Source organism: Lepisosteus platostomus, chromosome 11 (assembly GCF_059453375.1).
Source record: "Lepisosteus platostomus isolate fLepPlt1 chromosome 11, fLepPlt1.hap1, whole genome shotgun sequence".
Classification (NCBI taxonomy): domain Eukaryota; kingdom Metazoa; phylum Chordata; class Actinopteri; order Semionotiformes; family Lepisosteidae; genus Lepisosteus; species Lepisosteus platostomus.
In genome coordinates, this window is record NC_142621.1 from 4,473,567 (window position 1) to 4,496,819 (window position 23,253).

Sequence of the window (23,253 nt, forward strand, 5' to 3'; positions counted from 1 at the left end):
ATGGATCCAATATTTTTTACAATGAGCTGCTGACAGCATCACAGCAATTCTTTCACTTATCTATAAACATGGCGTGTGCTGCCTTTGTCTAGACCCAAGTGTAATGGTGGCTGACAAGCATTTCTTTTTGCCTTCTTCCCCTCGATGTCCTCCCAACAGCCAACTAAAAAGAGCTGAAAGCAACCAAAGGCAGCTTTCCTGGATATCTAAGCTCTATCCCTCAACTATGGATGCATCAAGATAAGATAAGAGCTCTTTATTGGCCCTATACAATTTCTTGCACTAGGAATTTGTCTTTTTTCGCATACCCCAGCTTGCTCTCCCTGAGACACACAGACAGAGAAACAGAGAGAAGCTTGGGGTCAGAGCGCAGGTTCAGCCATTGTACAGCACCCCTGGAGCAGTTGGGGTGAAGGGCCTTGCTCAGGGGCCCCACGGAGTAGGATTCCTCTGCTGCCCATGGGATTTGAACTGGCAACCTTCATGCCACAGGCGCAGATCCAGAGGCTTAAGGCTGGACAGGACTGGAAAGGAACAGTTGGTAATGGAAATATATTGTCCTTTTATTGTATAATAATATTATTGTATAATAAAAGGACAATATATTTCCTTTACACAACTGTTCCTTTCAATCAAAATCAAGCTGTCCTTTTCAAACCTGTAGATCCTGCATTCCAAGGATGACATTGAAACTGAATATACATGTGTATCTGCCAAAAGGTACCTTTATATAATCAAGATAACTCTTTCACAACCTGAGTCAAAAATCTTAATTTTAGCGCTCTTTACAGCACATCATCTCACTGCACCGTACAATTCATTGCATGCTGAAATACTTCGGATACAGAATTTCTTTCCCCATCAGCATGATTTTCTAGAAACCCCCGCAACGTCGTTTTCAGAGGAAGAACAGCATGAGGCTTTTAAAAAGCCAACAAATTAAAAAACCCTCCTCAACCAGCTGGGATACATTCACAAACACTAGGCTTGGACCAGCCCCAGTACACTGTTTGTTCAGTAAGTGTTTAATAAACTTCATTTAAACACCGCAACAGTGTCTGGTCTCCACCGCCCACGCAACAGAACACCTTCAGACCCAGATGAGGTGTTACATGTTCATGGGTTGTTGTTTTGGTTAACATCCAAGCTGCAGCCTGAAGCCTTCCAGCAGACCTACCTTTTCTTGAAAGCGTTGTTGACGATGGCCTTCAGAACCACGCGGTCTCCCACATGAGAGGGAGCCCTGAAGTGGAACATGTCAATGCCTCTCAAAGTGGGGTGAGCGTTGCACAAACGGCTGCAAAAGAGAGACATTTTATTGCGGAATATGAACCACTTTTCCGTTTAAGGACTGTAAGCTGGGCTAGGCTGAGGCCTCTGCTGACATCGGCCTATAAGGGCTCCCAGCGTTGTAACAGTGATGCAGGACAAGATAGAAAGGGGCAACCCTCACCCACAGAAAGCAAGGGTGCCCCCTAGTGGAACACAGAATGATAGCTTCTTTGTGAAACCCTGAAGATGACAGGATAAAACAAAAGACACAATGGTTGCCCTTACACAGCTGAATTTTGTCTAAAACTGTTGAATAAAACCCATCGTTAACAGGCTCTTCTCAATAACAGCACAGAATGTTAGGAATCGGAATAAGCAAACGCGTTTGAGTGTGAGGCTCAAAGTGCGCAGCACTGTGGGTGTCAAGGGCAAATGCAAAGCCCCCGTTTTCTCAGGTGGCGCTCAAGAGGAAACACCTCCCCAAATGGAGTTACAGTTCCCCAAAATGTGCAAGTCACGGGCTTACACTGCAGCTCCTGTCTATCATACAGAACAGGCGACTCCGATTCCCGCCGAGACAACAACACAACGGTACAGCGGCTCGAGAGCAGGACCTCCCGCCTTTTCAGCCCAGACTCCGCGACCAGCTTCAGAGCGTGCAGGGACAAAACACCCCCATGTGTTCATTCGCACAAAGAGGCTCCCGCTGTCCTGACGATTTATGGGCACACACGCCGCCCCATATAAAGAACGGGGCCGCTTTTGCAACGTAATAAAAAAACCCTGTAACGAGCAAAAAGATTACCCTCGGTGCTTAAACGTGTTATTTAGGCATTAGCTGTGCCACGCAGAGCCGGGGGCCCAGTACCTTGCTGCAATGGTGGCCACATTCTCCATCCAGGCCATGATCTGTCCTCCAAAGGTGTTGATCTGGTGGTTGGCATGGGGAGGCAGTACCAGCTCTACGCTCTCCACCCGGGTCTTCTCCGCTGGCACGGCGTCCTGGTGCTCCTCGCACTCCTCAGCTGCCGAAAGGCGAACACAGAGCCTGGCATCAGAGCCACGTGTGGGCCGACACACAGAGGAGCTGGCAGTGCCGGTCAGAGACGGCTCCCGGCGAGAAGACTGCATACAAGGGGGTTCGACGTGTTTTCGGTACAAAATCCGTTAAACGGGATTTTAACACCCTCTGCAGTTGTTTCGTAATCTAGCAGAAGGAGGTCAGTAAACGCAATTATAAAAAACGAGTCACGTCTACGAGGTACTAATTTCAATACTCTCTGGGTTTCTGTGCAGCTGCAGTTCCTCTGTTACTTCATACGACTTTTTCTACATTGCACTAGTGTTTTGCAACAAGTGCATTACAGTGTGTAAATGAGAAAATTTAAATCAGAGGTGAAAGCATTCAGGACTGAAAGGATGAACTTGGGCGTGAATTATTTTTTAAGTCTCAAGGACTGTGTCTACTGTGAAGTGGCAAGCGCGCCACTCCACAGGATATGTTTTTCCACTCACGCCAGCTGCTTGCTGGTGACCAGGCCTGATCGGCAACCTAACAGCTCACAGCTCCAACTCTGCCTGCGGACAGCGACGTCCTCCCCAGTGCTCCCACCGGCTCCCTGCAGCCTCTCAAAGTCTGACAGATGTGGGGGCGCCTGACCTATCTGAAAGGTGCCGTTGCCGAGCAGGTCTTTCATGATCTCGGCGTGGATCAGTCTCATCCTCCGGCGCTCGGCGGCGATGCTGTACTCCATCTGCTCCTCCTGTGTCCTGGGGATGATCTGCTTCAGCTGCACCTGCGCAGACACCAGGACAGGGGGAATGAGGACAGGAGTGCCTAATGACTGTCAGCCGGAAACACCATTAAGCCTGGTGGCTACTTCCAGAAATGGGTCCTTCAGGAAGGTTCTACTTTTTTCCTATAACTGTGTTTTTGTAAGAACCGCCAAGATTTTTAGCTTTTAGAGATGAGTTTCACAGATGCGATAGAGCAGCTTTAAGGATTTCATACAGAGCCCAGGAGAGGGGGAGAAAAAGTGATTTTCAAGCAAGCATAGGCAGAAGGACAAGGAGCTAAATTACACAGAGCTAATGGTAGACCTCAGCTATATAAACACGCTTAACAGTCTAAAGGGTGTAAATGGGTTATACGACATCAGGAGTTCGAGAAAGTGGTTAATTCTACCTGATCTCACCTTCCCTGAATCCGTGCGCCTTGCCACAAACGTAGCAAAGGCATTGCACACCTTCCACTGCTGCCCAACGAACAGGTCCTCACAGCTCACCACAATACCCACCTGAAAGGCAAGGGACGTGCATTTCACAGGTCGGAACACAGAACGCAGGTGGTTAAATACCAAGTGGTTTAATTCTAAAAGCCCATTCTTAATTGTTTAATTTAACCACAAATGAAGAGATAAAAAAAAGCCATCGAACGTTTCGATATACAGCTCTGCCTTAATGCCTTGGATTCCAATATCACTGGGCACGTTCAAAAATGTCTGCAGATCCTTGACCAGGATTGCCTAGGTGGTGTCACACAACTGCTGGTGCAACAACAAACCCTGCCGGGTCAACAGGTGCTGCAGGCACAGGGTGTCATCACCGCAGGGACACACCTCTCCTGCAGTCAGCTCTGAGACCTCACTCGGCGTCAGCGCTGGGCGTGCGGCGTGTCAAAGGGCGCAGGACTTGGTGTGCATGGGGGGCCTGAGGAGCCCGTCCGCGCGTCCTTATTGTCCACGAGTTCTGCCCCGAAAACACGACACCCAGCTACCAATTCCAAATTGAGCAGGTATTGCAGAAAAAATCATCGACAAATCTGAATTATTTTAGTTCCTTGTGGAGCTCCAGGATCATTTGTATAACCAAAACCTGGAAAAGGCTCAGCCAGATGGCTTCCTCTCATCGGGAGCCTGTCTCAGATTCTTAAGAAAGCGATGACCGGGCAATAATCTGAACAGGTGCTTGCAGGAACTTCATCAGTAACACGGTGCAGCAGTTATTACTAACCTCCATGCTGGAGTTGAAGGCTCTGTTGACCTTAGCCTTGATGTTTACTACTTGTCCAACCCTAAAAGAAGAGAACAATTTTACTTCCCATGTGTGTAACAGAAAACTGCAGGAGAAGATAAAGGTTGCCTTGGGGGATATGAACTCCAGCTTCTTCCTTTAACTCATTTTGCCACATAAGTCTGTGCGTAACCATCAAATCTAGAATAAACACTCCGCGATCTGTTATGATGCCCAGAATCAGCATGAGGAGAAACATATAGTTTTATCTTACAAATTAAGAATACATAAATAAAAGCATAACTTCTACACATAATTGATTACTATAATTCACAACCGTTGTATTTTGGGTTCCTTCTACAGAGAAGCGTTTCCTAATCTCTGCTTCAGATAAAGGTTAGCTGAAACTCTCAGTGGGAACCCTCTAGGAAAATCCCCCCTCCTCCATTAAACCCATTTCCTTTAGCATGGCCCCAAGCAGCACTGGCGCAAACCTGCTATCACACACACGCTCAGGTAAGACATCTATCGGAGCAGAACATCTAGAGACTTCAAGCACTAAGCCGTGCTGTGCGCTGCATACAAAGCAAAGACTATTCCTGCAGGGTGAGCTCCAGAGCCACTTGCAGCAAGACTTCTGAATTTTAATCAGTGCTTATTTTATGAAGTGCTCCTCCTTGGTGAGCACCACCTCCAGCGTGATTGCGCGCATGCAGAAGAGCCACAGGTCCCAGCCAGCAGGTTTCCTATCCCAGGAGCCCCATCGGCAGTGAGGTACTTGGAGAGAGTGAGTTTTAGTTATCGCTTTACAGCAAAAAGCCACATGTCCCACAGGTTTGCGTGTATGGATGCAAACATGGATACCCCTCTTCGAATGCACCAAAATACAATTTTCTCATTCTTATTTACTTCTTAAACTACACCCCATACACATCAATACCCCTAAACTGCAAAGGCACCCAGTGTGGTCTTACAAACATTTTACGAAACAATGTACCAAGGCAATTTCCATTTGTGTCTGACATTTCTTGATATTTTCAGACAAAAAAGATGATCAATTATCTGGTTAAATGTCTGTCTGGCTGTCTTTTGTATATACGTACAGCAGGTAAAATTGCATTTAAATGTATGGATTATTCTTTTCCTCTATTTTAAGATCAGAAAGACTGCATCTTCTGCAAATGTTTACAAAACAATCATGCAAAACATCTGAATGTTTTAAATACTCATGTTTTAAGATGTTCTTGACAGTCAGAAACCACTCGTTCTTAATTAAGATGGGGGAAAAAAAAGTCTTTACCAAAAACTCAAACATTGTTCAATAAAAAACAGAATCATAAATCAGCATCATACTGCATCATACTGCAGCTAAATATCCGCTTTTCTCTCTGGCACAGACAACAAACGGGCTGAAGAGAAGACTTCCCAGCTAGTGGGAGCAATAATGAAGACGCGCGTCTTCTCTGCATCCTGAAGGCTAATCACACAGATGTTTCTAACCTCATTGTCAGGTAGAGAAAGATCAGGGAGATGAGTGGGCTCAAAGTTTGCTTTGGTGTCCTTTTTTTTTTCTTCAGCAGCATTTTAATTGAATTCTGCTTGCTGTAATTAAAACCCCCATGAGTGGCAACAGTTGCGATAATTAATTAGGCCTGCTCGTAGTTTACACTACTCAAGAGAGCTAATTAGAGCTGGCTGTAAAATAGTCAGTGACTCTTCAAATTTTATTTGCTTAACAAATGACAGTTTTAGCAACACAGCTGGGGGTTCTAATAGCTTAACAGCACTGGGCACCTGTCTGAGTTGTGCTGAACATTGATCAAAAGTCATGCTGTACGATAATTAAGGGTCTTCCTTCAAGTGCTGCCTGGTCTCCATCAAGATCCCTGGGGGGTTCTGATGCAGTGGGGCTGCTGCTGATTGGCCTGGGAATCAAGAGGCTCATTCCTATCCTGGCAGGTTATTATCCAAAGGTGGCTGGGATTAATGGCCACCCAGTCCATATGGCTTGCAACTTGCAAGCAATGCAAACACAATACAATGCAAAAAAAAAAAGCATCCACTCAAAAACACATAGATAGCATTTCAGCCTCGCGAAATACATCTACCCAGTAAAACCTCAGTAGAAACCTCAGTAGGCATTTTTATTCAAAGTCTGAAATCTGACTACAGGGACCCACCCCCAGGTCTGAACGAGAAAATTGTGACAGATTGCAAAAATTTCCACCAGAATAAAAAAAAAAAAAATTCCAATCCCAATGCTACCCACAACTAACTCAAGGAACAAATCTACTGTATGCGTTCCCAGTTTTCATATGCTGTCAGTTCACGTGCATGATTAATTTGGAGTTAACGGTATTAATTTAGTATTACAACACCGCAGACATGACAAATTATACCTTTATACTTGCTCTTTTAGTAAGGCAAGCTCAGTTCTTGGTGCGATTGTCTTTATAAACCTTTTCAAAGTCCCTGAAAAGGAGAGTGTTTTGACCTACAGAGCAAAAAGCACCTTGTCGCATATTCTGTCCCTGCTCCTTCAGATCTGCCCTGTGTCTGAGGCAAAGGAATCAGGGAATGTCCCCACTCAGCACTACAGTGCAGTCTTGGGAGACCCCCGGAGCTACAAGCAATTACACACATGCTTTGCGCTGTCTCCTGTGAATTCCCATTCTGCTTCTAGAGACTAAACACAGAAGTGCAAGCTTACAGATAACTTGTATAGAACATCTGAGGCTACTAACCTGCAGACACACACCCTGCAAAAATGAGCAAGTTAATTTATTATTCTACTTTACATTCCAGTGTCTGAGGACATGAAATCGAGCCATTTCTTTTTCGGGACTTTGCATTTATGGAAGACGGTTAGAAAATTACCCGATAGTGTGTTCAAAATTGATATCATCTACAGAGGCTGTTATGCAGGGACATCCGGCGTGTCTTTCAGCTGAAATCAGACAAGAAATTGAAGACGGTTAAGATCCCTGTATAGATAACATATAGGACACACATTCCCAATACAGAATGGAAAGAACAGATATAGAACGTGGTTAAGTTAGTTTACTTATTCTGCAGATCCAGCCATCAATTTTTCAACCACTTTATTCAATACAGGGTCACAGGGGAGCTGGAGCCTGTCCTGCCAAGCAATGGGTACAAGATGGGGTACCCCCAGACAGGACGCTGGTACATCAGAGGGCACACACTCACACAGGGCCGGTTTTCCCAGAAGCCAATTAACCTCCCAGCATGTCTTTAGATTGTGGGAGAAAACTAGAAAACTCAGAGTAAACCCATATGAACTCGGAGAGAACATACAAACTCCACACAGACAGCCACCCAGGTCTGGAATCGAGCTCGGGGGTCCCTGCGCTGTGAGGCAACAATGCTCACCACTGTGCAACCATGCCACCCCAAAGAGGAAACACATGACATTTATAGGTAGGGGAGCTGCGTCAGCATGCGTAGGCTGCAAAGGAACAAGTAACAGGTTTATTCCCCGCTGAAAAGAGAAGAAAGAAAACACTTCGGCTGCGGAGCCCTCTTCGGGTGTGATTTTACATTTTTAAACAACTTTAAACTTTAAAACGGTGATTACCACTATTCAAAGTTCTTCATTCCTAGCAAGTTCCCTCACCCCACTATTCAACTAAAAGATCAAGTTAAAAGAAAAGGATGAAATGCAACTAACGAGACTCTGTATACAATACAATAACTGCGGATTGAGGCGTGAGGTGGCAGGCGTTTTTTCCTTTTTAAGTTTTAAGGGGCGCAAATGAGTAACGCGTGTCGGACAGGCTCTCTGTAGAGGAACCGCTTGCTGGCGCGCCACTAAGCCAGACTGGACTAGCAGGATATTTTTCAGTGCTGCCTTCAAAAAAAAAAAAACAGTGTGGGCACCCTCAGTCAGGAAGCTCTCAGCAACAGAAGTCGCTGCGGACTGTCAAGAGGGCGGAGAGAGGGGAGTCTCACCGGAGAGGCAGGCGGTGGAGTCCATCCACTTGAGCAGCTGCCCCACGCTCAGCTCGCCGCAGTGGTTCGCGTGGCACGGCAGCACTATCTGGCTCATCTTGACCTCGGTGGGGTTTCTGTAGACCTCCCCACTCTCCAGGATAAACAAGGGCTCCTCCGGGAGCGGGGTCTCTGGGCCGCTTGACATCGCTGCTTCAGAACTGCAGAGGCAGCCCTGGTGCAAAAACACAAGTAAAGCAAAAAAGCAATTAGGCACTGAGTTATTATTACTGCCAGGAAGACAACTTTCATCTTAGCTTTCCGAGTGTGGGAGCTGTTCTTTTTCCCCTTAAAACCCTACTGTTTGTACTGTTAAATGGCAGGGTGTTAAAATGAATTTGCCTGAAAATTCAATCCCAACGCACTGCTGGTGAAACAGTAAAACAGTACGGTGTATGTGCACTACAGCATTTGCAAAGTAAAATACCCAGACCCACATAAAATATTTTCAAGTTATTGAAAGGTGAAACCTTTAGGAATTCGCTTTCAAGAAACTCGCAGGTCCTCCTTTTTATCCCAGCCTGAGTAACGTCCGATACCACATTTAGAAAATAGCACACTTAAAGAATAAAAAATGCAAAGAAACAGAATAATCAGAATATGCTGTGCACACAATGTACGCAGGGATTTAGAAAATGGGGTCTTAAATGGTTACAGTAGTGGTTTTACTACACACATTTTAGGACAGTGTGTACTTTGCATTCTTATGATCATCTGCAGTTTCAGCTGTTTTCAATTTAGTTTTTATCTAAGTTCACAAAAGGAATTTGTGGATTTCTGGATTTTTAATGCTAAGTAGCTACAATCCATGCTATAACCATACTGTTTATATATAAGCCCTCAGCTTTCTTTCAATTCACTGTACCTTCCTCTATGTACCTTCCTCACTGTACCTTAACCCTCTATGCTAATAATTACAAAACATAACACTCAACGCTGCTCTTGGGCCCATTATTTAAAAAAAGCCACATGATCGGTGCTTTGTCAAGCTCCGATGGGGCCACAGCTCAGAAAACAGCTAATTCTGAAGAGCAGTAATGATGCATCTTGGATCTGTGGCAGAGAAACCACAGAAAAGGCCAATGTTTGACCAGCGTCACAGACTAGGCTTTAATAGGTCTCTGAGGGAGATCGGACAACTGATGGCTCCCAGTACGATCCCGAGGAGCTCAGTGGGATCCTCTCCATTCAGTGCAGCACAATCAAGAGAACATCATAATAACTCCTTACACTTATACAGCACTGTTCTGCACACTCCACTCAAAGAGCTTTACAGGTAATGGGGACTCCCCTCTACTGCCACCAATGTGCAGCCCCACCTGGATGATGCACCAGTACTCTCACTGCATACCAGCTCTCAGTGGGGGGATGAAGCCAGTACAGAGATGGGGATTATTTGGAGGCCATGACTGGTAAGGTCTTTTATTTTTACCTGTGCTACTTTGTTGACAAGTGTGGGATAAATGTCCCATCTCACCTTTTCTTCCATTTCTCAAAAAGAAGCCTCTCTGGAATCTGACCATGGACAGAAAGGAGTTGTTGCAGCTGTTTTAAAAAAGACCCGGAAAACTCGACTTGGAAAACACGAGCCCTGTCCCAGACCACCCACGAAGGCTGAAGCACTGCCTCCACCTCGCATTCAGGAAATCACCTTACTCAACTGACAGCAGCATTTTCTTTCATCAGACTTCTGATTCCTTGGCAAATTTCAGAAAAAAAAAACTACAAGCCCCATATGATGTAATCTGAGCAATGCCTGAAGCATGAAAAACATCTTCTATTTCCTCCACAATGTTCTTAAATAATAAACGTGCGGTACTGATTTATTAGCACTTTTATCATATTTTGTAGTACACAGAATATTGATTTGGGAGAAGGACTTGGACAAGCAGCTTCATGTTAGAATGAGAAAGTCATAACTGCCTTCGAAGTTGTTAACTTTCAGAAGAAGAAGAAAAACTGGTCAGACTTTGAAAAGCGCAGTAGTCAATGGGCTGTGCTTTGTCTGTGTCTTGGCAGCGCCCTATTGATAAAACACTGGCAAACATACAGAGACTGAAAACAGCCAGTTAATTCAGCACAGCTCGTACAAAGCCTTCCCACACTACAACTGGAGATGAAAACATTTCACTCTGGTCTCTAACAACTTTTGTTTTCCTCACACCTCTTTCAAGGCCCCTCGCACACATTATGAAAAAAGCAGGCTTATGCACGCACACAAACTACAAAATCCATTATTTGGAAGACCCACGAATTACAAAACCCAGATGATTAACTTGTCTTTGACAGCAAGAGACGAACACGAGAATTCCAGAGGAAGTGGTTTTGAAGCCTTGCGAGTCATTCCCCAAAACTGTCATCGCTAGCCTTCTCTTCTTCTGTGAACATCTACTGCCTGTGTAAGCATTTTCACACTGGGAAACACTAGTGGGTTTTTACAAATGTGCCTGCACAGACTTAACACAGGTCTTTAAAATGGAGTATAAATACTAAAAAATAAACAACCAAGCATTTAATAGTCTTGTACCGAGCTGGCATCCAGAAAAACGTCATTTCCTTCCTACGCTGCAGACTGCTGCTAGTTGGAGGTAATAACTATTACAAGTTCCAGTCCTCTCTGGCTCTTAAACGAGTTTTGAATGATTACTTAACGGCAGCATAAACTGGGATCTTATAAAAGTCAGCATAAACTGGGATCTTCAAAAACGGAACAGTGACAAGTTAGCTATTCAAACCACATGCCTGCACCAGGATAACTCATTTATATTTACATAGATAAGCAGATAAGGACAATATTATTATTGTTGTATTGTGTTAGTACACAAGAGAGCCACCTACTACCCCAACCAGAAAAGCAGAGACAATACAACCACAGTGCACCACTTTCTAAAACACTGCCCCAGGATTCAAAGCTTTATATACTGACCGTCCGCAGACCTGAGTGTCACTTTACTGCGTCCCGCTGCGGTGCTTTAAGGATGCAAGCACTACGAAACAAGCGAGATCAGGGAGATGCTTCTGGATCAGGGCCATATTGCCTTGACTATCTCTGCCCCCGGGGCAGGAACTCTCCGGCAGCTCTCACTACTGCCCCGCATCACAGCTGCGTCACTTCACGTCCCATATTCGAGTTTTGCAACCGGGTACGAGAAACGTGTGCTAGTCATCTGACCTTCAACACAGACTTCTTTAAAAGCAAATGAGTAAAACCTCCATCGAGTCACTGCATCCGCGCTGAGAGATAGCATACTTCAGGAATTGAAGGTCATACTTAAAAAAAAAAAAAGAAACACAATTCTTAATAGTCTTTACCACCGGAAAAGCAAGAACGCACTGTGTGCTCTTTGGGCAACGTCTGCACTCTATATATAGACTCTCACCTTACAAAAATACTGGAGTCCCAGACAAGTATTGCTGCTGGAATGTGCTCTTGCCCTCTGTTGCTCGGCTCTTCAGGAAGAACGGTGTCAGAGCGGTGTTACAGTATGCCAATTGACAGTTGTACAGTCTAACGATACTGGCCAGTGCCCATCTCTTACGCAGTACGCCTGTCTGTGGTAGCACTGTCCGCAGCCGGCGAACCCCCTGTCACTCGTCAGCCTCCATTGGTTTTTTGAACGACAGTTTGCGCCGAAGCAGCTCTGGACCAAAGACAGAGCGCCGGGGAGGAACAAGAGCTCCTCGACCTGCTCTGGCTGAGAGAACCAGTCTAAAACACCGCCCTTGGCTTCTTTCATGAAATGGCTGGACGAGACCGTCGGATCAATTAAATTACCAACTACCAGCTGGGCCAGCAAGGCTGAACGGCCTCTCTTTTCTCACCCCTCTCACGCTTACTAACCGTGTGTATTCTTAACAATATACAATATACAAGAACATATAATATTCTTAATATAATGTATTATAGCTCCACAAACACAGACCCAGTGTAGGACCAGTCAGATAAAGCCCACTTTATGGACTGTGGTGATTGTTGATTTTACTCACTGCCTTACTGTTTCTGCAGACCCTCAGAAAAGCCATTTACTCCGAAATGATCAATATTCAATGATCATCGGTACCTAATCGTTCTGATAAATCGGAACTTCAAGCTAAACAACGTTGACTGGCTGTGAACTGGTGAATCTGGAAAACAAAATCTCTCAGGACAGGCTACCGTATATCTTCTGTTTTGTGAGAAACTTCAAAAATACATATTTCAATATGAATTAAAGGTGAGTGCTCACTATATTAAAGTACAAGCCTTTCATCGTTTTTTAGGTTCACCAAAGAGTATCTGCACAGCAGTTTCACGGGTTTTTCTGTTTGTAACAATCGCTTTGGTTTGTCGTTGTTTTTCACGGTTTCATCATGATTTATTGTGACTTTACTGTGTTTAATCGACTGTTTTGTAACACAATTGGCTCTACAGCACTGAGAAATGGCTGTGAGCAGGTGTTAGGACACATTCTGCATCTCCCCCATATACAGGGGGATACCACACATCATGGTTTGTCCAAATTTGTCACAACACTGACAGACCAGATGAGCTCAGTGCCTGTGAAAAGTCCTGAAAGTGTCTGAAATAAAAAAAATAGGTTTGGGGTGAGAGAATTTGCACGGCGAGAGAGTTTTCTTTTTGCACTAGAATTTGTAAACATGTTCATGTGGAGACTTGCAATGTAAAACTAACCTAACCTCGCTAATTCCTATACTGTGTGCGAGTTGGGACCGTTCAAATTAAAGATGCTTTCCCTGAATCAAACAAAGCGAAACAAAGTAATACCGTATGTACTATACACTTCCTTCATAAACGCCTTTCAGTACACATTGTAACAGATTCACGTGTTACACAACTGTATTATCTTAAGAAGGCATGAACAAAAACACGTTTGCACATAAATACCACAAGTATATAATTACAAAACCACATACAGCTGTCGCAATTTGCAAAACAAGTGTAAAAAAAGAAAGCATTACGCTCCAAACAGAGGAGATTGAGCAACTCTGTATACACCGCTGACAGGTCCTCCGATTTGTCCTTTTAAGTTTGTCACCGGGTAACTTCAAAACTCTACAGTATGTAAATATCGTCTTACTTTAAAGTGGATCCTGAAAGTCAGACCGCATCTGCTTCGGCCGGCCGGCCGGCGGGCTCGCCAGAAAACGAGGTTCGGTGATTTTTTTGGGGGTGTTTTTTTTTTTGCTGCAAGACCGTATCGGAATAACTACCGGAAATCCCGACCGACTTCAGACAACCCGGTCACAGCCCGTTTTGACCACACACACCACTCTCCCCGTACTTAGATGGCGCTTGGCGGAGGAAAACGAGGACACACCTCTCAAAAAGTCATTCCCCTTAAACTACACTAAGGCGGCGCGCACTGAGACGCGCTCCCCTCGCCAGCCCTACGCACTATTCACCATTGCGTTTGCGACCTTCGCCTATGGTGGGGCCATGCTCGGCATGGACTGCTCCGGCAGGATTACGCCTCTTTCGTATTCTATAGACTACAGGCTAAAACTCTGGACTTGAGCTGTAGGAAAGGGACTGTCAAAAAAGGGAAAACCCTTACTAATGCAAGACAAGACGCAAACGTGCTAGCAAATGCATTATGACCCATCTGAAGTTAGGCTTGCTAATTTATCACAATTTATGATGATGGTATTAGCGGTAGTGGTGGTGGACTGCCCCCCCAAAAAGGTCTGTTTGGGGCAGGGATTAACAACTGCAATTTACTCTCTTCCAAGGCCCGTTACCCTGCGCGGAAATATGTTTTTAAAAAACGTGTCTGCGACGGAGCTCACTGTACCTGAAAGGGGGCACTTGTTCGCTTTGCACTGTTTTGTGTCGTTGAAACTAAGTCACGCCGAATCCTCTCTGTAGCAAAACGCCAAGGTTGGCGCTGGGCAAAGAGAATAACCCAATTCCTTCCCATTTCTTTATCGACGTGTCGCGGCATGCGCTCTGAATTGTTGACATTGTGCACTTTTTAAAAACTAACCCAGTAACAGACGCGTGCCTCCATTCATCGGATATATAATATGTGAAAAAAAAAATGATCCGGTCTGGCGTGCTAGTTACAGTAGTTGTTGTTGTTGTTGTTGTGAAACTATGTCTCGTTCCTTTTAATTCTGGCCTCGGTACAGTTTGTGCTGCTAAGTCGAGAAATGTAGCATGTTTCAGACTCAAACGCATGTAAACCAGCAGATACCCCGAGGTTATAAGCACCCTGTGAAAACATGGTATAAATATTTATGGATGATAATTGAAATGGTTAATTAGTCGACATTTTCAATAATAACACACGAGGCGCTTATCTGCCACAAATCATTGCATGCATGGGTCTTCAGTAACATTTACTCCGTTGGAATCGCCTGGGGTATAGGGAAGTATTTTTAAATGGGATCTTAAGGAAGCGTTAGGGATATGCATTATTTCTTGATCTTCCGATCTAAACAGAAACAAAAACGCGCTGTCTGTGCCACTGCATCGCTGGCAGGGATCACTGAACCATCCAGCCTGCGACGCCTCTCTTCGCCAACAGAGGGCGCCGTGGTTGAGGAGACATTGTCTCGGCGTGGTAGTGTAAATTTACAAGGAGACGGTCCACCTGTCATAAGAATTAGCCAAGGAGACGGCTCTGCTGATCAAATAAGTTACGAACAGCCACATGCATTTTCTCCTGTGTATGCCTTATCTATCACCTACGTTAACCACGAAGGCACAATATTTCGCTTTGGCACCACAATCCCTTTGTGTTGCTAATAGCTCAGACATTTGATCGTTGTCTTTTCTTAACTGTTCATGAAGTAAAACGCCTTGTTGTATGAGCGGAAATATAAAGATTAACAAAAGAAAACAATGTCCTTTGATAAACAGGGGAGTAATTTTGTGCTGATGTGAATGAGTGACATAGTGCTAAACAAACACGTCTAAGTCCACGTTCACACAACCCATTTTCACCGACATTATGTCATTAAACATTAATTTCAAAATAACGTTACTAAGCGATGGTGCACAGAAAACATCGTTGTGGTTATTCTAAATCATTTTCAAAGTGTTTTTTTTTAAACTAACGTGCATGTATGCATTTCACTGCGTTTTTTTTACAAGCTACAAATCAGAAAATGTCTCTATGCAAAATTGTACATTTAAGAACAAGTTCGTACAAGTTAGCTTTAAATTCCATTTCCCGAGTGCAAACCTCAATCAAACAAGCTTACATTCTTCGTTAGTTCATACCGGTATTTACTTGTACAGTATTTTGTGTAATTGTCGGTCTGACTAGTTTTGATGGCACTTTTTCTCGAACCAAATCGCACTTCGTAACGTCGCAGGTGTGTTGTCAAATTAAGGGGAAAAAGTCTCGACCGGTACATTAGCTCTTGAGCTCTTAAAGCCCACACACATTTCTGCTCCTTCCTAAACTTAAGTTACAAGAACACAGGAACTACTGAAACTGAAAATAGAAAAGGAACTGTCGAAATAGAAAAATGAAGCTCATGTCCATTTTAAATGCAGTAATAAAACACTCAAAATATATCCTATAGGTATTTCTAATTTTGCCTTCTCTATCCTGCGGGGGTTACTAATTGATTATTCAGTCTCATCAGTCAAGTCCTGCAGGAAAGGGTGGGATCCCCGTCTTATGCTTCAAACGATCTTTTGTTTTATTTCGTGCTTTAGGAAAGGAGAATGCCAAACCAGAGGTTTTATACCGTTATCATACGAACAGACTCTTGCCGGCTGTTCGCATTGCGCCTCTGCTGTTTCTGGCTCGGAGGGAAATAATTAAATGAGCCGACTTTACTCGTTTTCGATATTAATCTATTCCTGACGCGTTTCCAGAGTTTCACCTCTGGAGAATTTTCCTATTCTTTTTTTTTCTACTCTTAAAATAAAACAGCCCATAGAAATTCCCCTGTGCAATGTTGCACGGGGAGGAAAAAAAAATAGGTGAACAAAGCTCATGCCTGTTACATACAAGCACAGCTAGCTCGTACTAGCGCCTGAAGGTCGCGATCGCACCGGCGACTACGGGTGCACGGCCTCTCTTTCACTTCTGCGTCAAAAAAAAAAACCCTCACATGAACTTTAATAACCGCAGGTTTCTACCCAAAACAAAGAAGCAACAATCGAGCAACAGGAGAGTTAAATCCTTCCGGATGAACCCTCCGGAGGGGGCGCAGCGCGGTACACGGAATGCTCTGACACGGCGCTCCTCCAATGAGTTACAATCTGCAGGCGGTTTCAAGCTGCCCCCTTCTCCATTTCCAACCCCAAGAACCGCTGAGACTTTTTAACACACACGCGTCCCTGTAACCCTCGGCTTCCCGGGCTTGCTGTCCGGTCCGTACGGGCCCTGGCTGGAGCGGGCTTGAAAGGGGAGGGTATGTTTAATCGCTTGACAAAATGAAAGTGAGCCTGGACGCTTATCCCGACATTACTAGGCAAGACTGTACAGCAACCCTTCAAAAAAACAAACCTAATGTTCCCTATGTTTTTTAATAACTAATATTAGAGGATGCTACACATAAAACAGGATTCCAGCCCGTAAGGGAATCATTTGTAGCCTAGAAACACTTTTCAGGGCCACGTTTTTCCCCTCACCCCTCTTTTTGAAAATGAAAACACCAATGCACATGGTTCCGAAGTCACGGGGCAGTCTAGGTCTACAGCTCCAGCGTCTTCTAAGTGTTCTGCAAACATATCTGGGGAAAAGGGAGAGGTGTGCAGGGGGGTTGTAACGTTGAAAAAAACCCTTCCAGGGTGCGTTCCGGTTCTTCCTGGTCAATTCCGGCTCCGTGGCAATTCAGAGCCACAGTACCTACAGGGAAGTGGGATTTGTTTTTTCCTCTAGCTTTCAAAACGACAAATGATCTGTATTGTCAGTCGCCTGTTGGCCGGTGCCGTGCCTCTCTGACCCGTTTCTCAAGTCAGTCTGTGCCCCAGCGAGCACTTTCCCCCGTCTGTGAAGTCGCGACTCTGCTCTGTGCACGATCACGCACCAATCACCCCCCCGCCGACTCCCCTTCAGCTGAATGTGAAAACCCTGGAGCCCAGGGTGCTCTTTTGCGCGTACTCTTCGTGGAAACTGACGCGTGTCATGACAGGTGTGGTAGGGTGATGAATGCGAGTGGTGTGCTTTACACAGAAAACTGGGGAGACAGCGAGCAGCGAGCTCTTCGGGAGAGCCAAGACGAATGAAGCGACTGAATGTCTCTCAGGAACCTAAGAAAGTCGACAGATAAGGTGGTGGTGGGGCTCTTTGGCCCATCACTCTTTTTCTAGTATCTGGGGATCTCATCCAGCTTCCTCAACATGGCTGGGCAGCTTGTTCCACACTCCCACAACTCTCTGTGTAAAGTCGCGCTTCCTGTTCTCAGGTTTTAAGAGCTCTTCCACTTAGTTTCCATTTGTTGCTCCCTGGTTCATGTTTGACTATTCTGAAGAAGTCCACGAGGTTTACTCTGTCCATGCCTTAGAGTATTGGAATCCGTGTGAAATGTGCGATTTAACCATTGATGAGCATAACAAAAAAGAATTATACTGATAAAACAGCTGCAGGTGTTCACAGGCACGCAGAGTTCCACAGATCCGTCCTACATTTCGTAGTAAAATAACTCTTCGCTGATTCATTGACAGAGACGTATTTCAAAGCAACATTGAATAGTCCATCCATCCATTTTCTAACTGCTTCATCTAATTCAGGGTCAGGGGTGAGCCGGAGCCTATCCCAGCAAGCAATGGGGCAGGATACACCCTGGACAGGATGCCAGTCCATCACAGGGCATGAATAATCTCGGTGTTTGAATCCATATATTCCTGAAACGTGAGATGCAGATCTCTTTTAGTTCTGGTCCCCAGAGAAGGCTCGGAAATTACAGCCATCCCGTTTCTAGGGCTGAAGCCCATGTTTCCTGGCGACAGGATAAAGAGAGGAATCTGCTTTCCCCCCGGCTCAAGAGGACTGAAGGTAAACCTGCCTGGGACCTCTAAAAGATTGAGAAGAATGAATAGGTTTTGTGTTCAGCAACACAATAGCAGACATCGAACCACGTTTCGCCAAAGCTGATACAGACTGGACAGAGCAAAAGAGCCTTTTCCTATAGAAGGCAGTTAACGTGTGGGCCAGCACCTCATGCAGTTGAACCTTCTACACTGGGACATGCAAGACGAAGATGCATTTCAGTGCCACTCAACAAGCAGGATAAAGTACGTGTGTGCTGTGGACCAGAAGCGATGCTGGTTAATCTGAAGAGAAGGCAGCCCCATGACCATCAGATCTGTCCTTCCTGGGTGAACGGAGTGCCCACCTTCATCCTGGCAGAACCCACCTTGTCTCCGGGTGGCAAAGGGCTCTGCTGGGTGTGTACCACCACTGTCAGCCACAGCCACCTGGCAACAATCCTGTCAGGTGTTCCAGTGCAGCACACGTGAGATTTGAAAATGCTCCCTTAAAATAATCTGGGAGAACATCCTCGCATTTAGAAGCACAGCAAAGGACTGCAAAGTATGGTAAGATCACAAATACAGCCTTAATTAGACTCATCATATAGATGCATTAAAGTTTCAGCAACATAAATTAAACATTAACAACTGCACGTACAGAGTTAAGTGTGGAACCACAGGCTCCTCTCTAAGTCTCAAGTCTCAAAGTCTGCAAAATGTAGACATCTAGGATGAGAAACTGTCAAAACACCAGGCTGCGACATGAGCTCGTTACTGATCTGAGAACACAGTAGCTGGCGAATTCTGAAGCTCACAAGATGGGTGGATTTTGTATATTTGCAATTAAAAGTATGAAACGCTATCGGCGACCTCGAATTGAAAAACCAGCATAGGATTTCTAAGAGCTGCACACAATACCTGAGGGTAGGATAACAGCCCAGACTGCAAAACGGCATTTGTAAGTCAGGCAAACTGAACAAGAAAATAGTTGTTCCACAGCTCTTGAAAACAGATGCTAGGGTTTCCATAAACGCGTGCAGATTTGTGTAGGCAAATTTGGAATTTTGCTTATCTTTTGTTCGGGGTGAGCCAGGACAGTCGACGTCAGTTCTCTCACAGCCTCGCTCACTCATGTAAAGCCATGTTCTTCATCGCAGGAGAAGGTAAACACAGGTCGTGTTGTGCACCGTTCCAACGACACTATCTAGAAAATGTCACACACCCTAGATTCTGAGAACAAGAAAACATCTGCTTTTGGTGCCCCTTGCAACGTGACATTATAGTTCAGTTTTAACATCTACAGTCTCCAGTGGGAGTGTGTCGTGTCATTTGTGATCTATAATGGAATGTATAATGCAGATTCAATGTTGGAAACTCATGTGAACCTTTGGTATTGTGACATAAAAGAGGAATAGTTGCCTAGTTTGCCCCCAGTTGATTTGCGATACATCCCTCTGGATCCACACATTACCAGTCATCCCCTCATGCCTTCTGCAGAGGGCTGCCATCAAAGAAGAGCAATAAACAGTCAAGAAAGAGGACAGTACTGAGCAGGTTGCTACGGGGAAAGAAAAAAAAAAGAGACAAATACGAAATCATCACGAGTGGAATTTCTCCCCCCCTCTCTGACCTTCATATCCAGATTATCCACCCCTTCCTGTCACACGTAGCTCAGAATGTATAAATAAAACGAGGACATTAACTTGGGGACAGACAGGAGCCAGGGAGGCGAGCATGTGGGATACACGAGTGTTATCAGCAAACACTGAGAGCTGTTTCCGAGCAGTTTTTTTTTTTCTTCAGCACTGATGGGAGTGAATCCAGCGACTGGCAGCCGTCGTCTCTTTCGCTCGTCTTGTGCACTTCATTGTCTATGCGCGATACACGCAGAAATGAACTACTTGTCCCTTTCCTGGTTGCCAGGGAGGGCGTGCTGCTTATTTACTTGAAGAGCTTGGGGTTTAAAAAAAAAAGAGTCGGTTTCAAGGCGCCCCTAAACTAAATCCAACCCGGCAGCCAATCGGCAAAAGGCTCTTTTTCCTATTTTATTTAAAGAGACAGGGTTGCCTTTCTTTTGCAGTTCTTGAAGATGTCACAACTGCAAACAGCCATTAAATCCTAGAGTGTGTGAAAAGAATCTGATATGGCGGGGATAACAAATTGATAAAACGATGAAAGTGTTTTTATAAACTGTTCAATATCGTGTCGTCGTCCCCCCCATAGAAATCGAGTGGTGCTTTGCTATTATAATACTGGATGTTGGATAGTCTCGACACAATTTTAAACTGTGGCAACGCAGTTAATCAATCAAGTGCAGTTACATCTGAACAAAAAGAACTAGTTTCACAGTTGTGTCTCGATTGACGGAGACTATAAGTAACCCACCCCCAAAAAATAAGAAAGCAGTTTTTTTTTTTCTGGGCAGCATACCCAGACAAAATTTTAATTCTGACGAAAACGCAGCGTGTGATAACGTGAGGATGGCTCCCTTATTTAAAAGCGACAGAAAACCTGTAGCAAACGGGTGACTCTTGCTACCGTGCTGTCGGTTCAGACCTAAACGTTAAAAGTTTTTTGGGGGGGATGAATCGACTATCGGCTTTAACGCTGTTTTTCCATTGTGGTGCGTGATGTATTTTCCCTTCCACTGAGTTTTAATGCTCTGGGGTATTCAAGAGCATGCAGGGCTGTATGAAATCTCCGCCCTCCCCGTTATTAATTGTGCACAGCTACAGCGGGGCAGCTCAGCATCCGCGACGGCTGGGGGCTGGCGAGGCCGGTAGCCCTCAGCTCTCAAGCCCCACAGGTCGCAACAGAGGCAGAGGCGAGGGGCGCCAGTTCTCCCCTTCTCCCTTGCGTGTTTTATCGCCACTTTAAATCGCAAAGCTCTGAAACTCCGGCTGCCGGCACCCGGCTGTGTTAGCAGGCGAAAAGAGTTGTTCCGTCACGTTGCATCTTTTCATCGCGGACCGTGCACAAACCGGGGAGCAGCTGACGGGTTTGGACAAAAAAAAAAATTAAAAAGACTAATTCACCGCGAGAGACTCGCCGCGCAGAAATTAAATTAAACACACAGCACAAACACAAGAGCCAGCTTTTTTTATTATTATTATTCTCTCTCGCCGACCGGGGGACGTGTACCTTTAAAAAAAAAACAACCCCACTGGGCCACAAACCAGCAACGCGCTAAGGCGGAAGAGCAGGCGAAGGCCTGCAGGCCTGCGATTGGTCGCTGCCTGTGACGTACCAGGCGCCGGGGCCGGGCTTGCTGGGGGCGACCCTCCACGCCATTGGCGGGCGCGGCTGCCAATCCCCCCCTCCCCGCCGGCTGGCCCCGCCCCCTCCACCTCCTCCTCCTCCTCCTCCCTGGCGTGACCAAGCTCGGCTGAGCAGTGCAGTTGCAGTGTGATGGGGTCGAGGCTGGGGCTGACGCTTTGACAGCTGGAAGAGAAGACGCGAGCGAGACAGAGCGAGTCAGCCAGCCAGCTAGCGAGCCAGCTAGCTCTTGCACACACACACAGACCATGTTCGCCAAAGGCAAGAGCTCCGCGGTGCCCTCGGACGGACAAGCTCGAGAAAAGTAAGCCCGCTCAACCCCCTGCTTGCACACCTTTCCTGTCCCCCTGCCCAGCGGATGCGTGCATATGTGTTTTGTTCCTGCTAATTCGCTGGCTTGCATTTCGTGGACGGCGCTGCTCCCGGGACGGTGGGATTATTCGCCAGCTCCTGCAGCTGAAGGGGGTGGTGGAAGAGAAAAGCGCCGGGTTGCATGCGATTCCAGTTTTCTCTGCTCGGCGTTGCATTGAATTTTGTTTTAAGTCGATTTTTATTTTTATTTTATTTTTTTAAAAAACCAGCCGCGAATCTCGCCTCCTCTTCCAGCTCGCAGGGAGCCCCGGGAGATGCACTTTCCACCCCCCCCCAAAAAAAAACTTTTGCGCTTAAAAATACCGAATAGCTTGTTAAAGCCAAGCCTATTTTTTCTTTTAAAAAAAGTTTAGGGAGCGCAAGAGAGAAGGAGAGACAGAAGTAGATTCTACGCGTGGTTATTACTTCTTGAAATTGATGTTCTTCGCCTTGGAGTTCGGGTGTCGATATGTGTCAGTGTTTCGGATTGCCTCTGCAGTTTGGTTACTTTCGTTTTGGTGGATCTGAACACGGGGTTGATCTGCAGACTCTTGCTGGCTGACTTTCCAAAATGTTAGTGTTTTTTTTTTTTAGTTGTTGCTGCTCGGAGCAGCTAAGACCGCAGAGTATCGCAGGGGCATGGTTATATTGTAACAAGACGAGCATCTAGACCTGAGCTGCCCCAGGTAGGGCGATGTTGCTTGAACGGTGGCTCCGCAGGCTGGATCAGCAAAACCCAAGTGGGTTTAGCTGCTTCTGTCATTTTTTTCTAACGCGTCTAGTGTGTACATCGTTCTGCTTAACGCTTTCGCTCCTTTGCCGGTTCCAGTCCTCAGTCAGAAATTTTCGGGGTGTCCCCAAGAGCGCTTCAAACAAGACGGGGGTCCCTTCTCTCACCGTGCAAGGAGCCGAGCCGTGTTTTTGTTTGCTCCTGGCGCAGAACTTCTCGCTGTAGCGCAATAAATCTTTTGTTTCCCTCCACAGATTAGCTTTATACGTCTATGAATATTTGCTACACGTAGGAGCACAGAAGTCAGCACAGACCTTTTTATCGGAGGTAAAGTTTCACTGTTTTCTCTCTCTTCTTATTGTTCGCCAGCCCCCTGACCCCGTTACTTTTTAATAGCCTTTTGTTTTCAGACCCAGTGTGGCCTCCATTTTGAATTTTTATCACCTTTTGTCATTTACTGTCGATTTCACAAACATTGGCACATGGATCGGTCTGCATTCGCATACCCAAGCCTAATTGTTTCCTGCGTGTATCCCTGTTTATTTTTAGATCCGATGGGAGAAAAATATCACTCTAGGGGAACCTCCGGGGTTTTTACACTCGTGGTGGTGGTGAGTATTCATTCACGTTATTATTGGAAGTTTAGTCGGAAAAAGTGTGTGATCGA

The 23,253-nt window shown here is 45.5% G+C and overlaps 2 protein-coding genes across 10 annotated transcripts in view; one reads left to right on the forward strand and one right to left on the reverse strand.

Moving 5' to 3' along the window:
* The window catches only part of acot11b (acyl-CoA thioesterase 11b), a 33,053-nt gene extending 13,175 nt beyond the window's left edge, over positions 1-19,878 (reverse strand). Inside the window, exons 1-8 of one of the 6 annotated variants that reach the window (XM_088597992.1) lie at positions 19,860-19,878; positions 8,257-8,470; positions 7,162-7,231; positions 4,285-4,345; positions 3,468-3,569; positions 2,933-3,068; positions 2,141-2,297; positions 1,178-1,297 (exon numbers count right to left, since the gene is read on the reverse strand). In XM_088597992.1, coding sequence (XP_088454118.1) covers positions 1,178-1,297; positions 2,141-2,297; positions 2,933-3,068; positions 3,468-3,569; positions 4,285-4,345; positions 7,162-7,231; positions 8,257-8,470; positions 19,860-19,865 — 866 coding nt within the window. In that variant the 5' untranslated portion in view covers positions 19,866-19,878. Of the gene's footprint in view, positions 1-1,177; positions 1,298-2,140; positions 2,298-2,932; positions 3,069-3,467; positions 3,570-4,284; positions 4,346-7,161; positions 7,232-8,256; positions 8,471-11,221; positions 11,368-11,675; positions 11,806-13,373; positions 13,682-14,087; positions 14,217-19,859 lie in introns of those variants that run through there. The other 5 variants (XM_088597991.1, XM_088597993.1, XM_088597995.1 and 2 more) reach the window with 5 other exon arrangements.
* Positions 19,879-21,588: 1,710 nt separating this feature from the next.
* The window catches only part of LOC148651819 (single-stranded DNA-binding protein 3), a 68,435-nt gene continuing 66,770 nt past the window's right edge, over positions 21,589-23,253 (forward strand). For 2 of the 4 annotated variants that reach the window (XM_088598004.1, XM_088598006.1), the window contains exons 1-3: positions 21,591-21,809; positions 22,841-22,913; positions 23,136-23,197. In XM_088598004.1, coding sequence (XP_088454130.1) covers positions 21,754-21,809; positions 22,841-22,913; positions 23,136-23,197 — 191 coding nt within the window. In that variant the 5' untranslated portion in view covers positions 21,591-21,753. Of the gene's footprint in view, positions 21,810-22,840; positions 22,914-23,135; positions 23,198-23,253 lie in introns of all 4 variants that reach the window. The other 2 variants (XM_088598003.1, XM_088598005.1) reach the window with 2 other exon arrangements.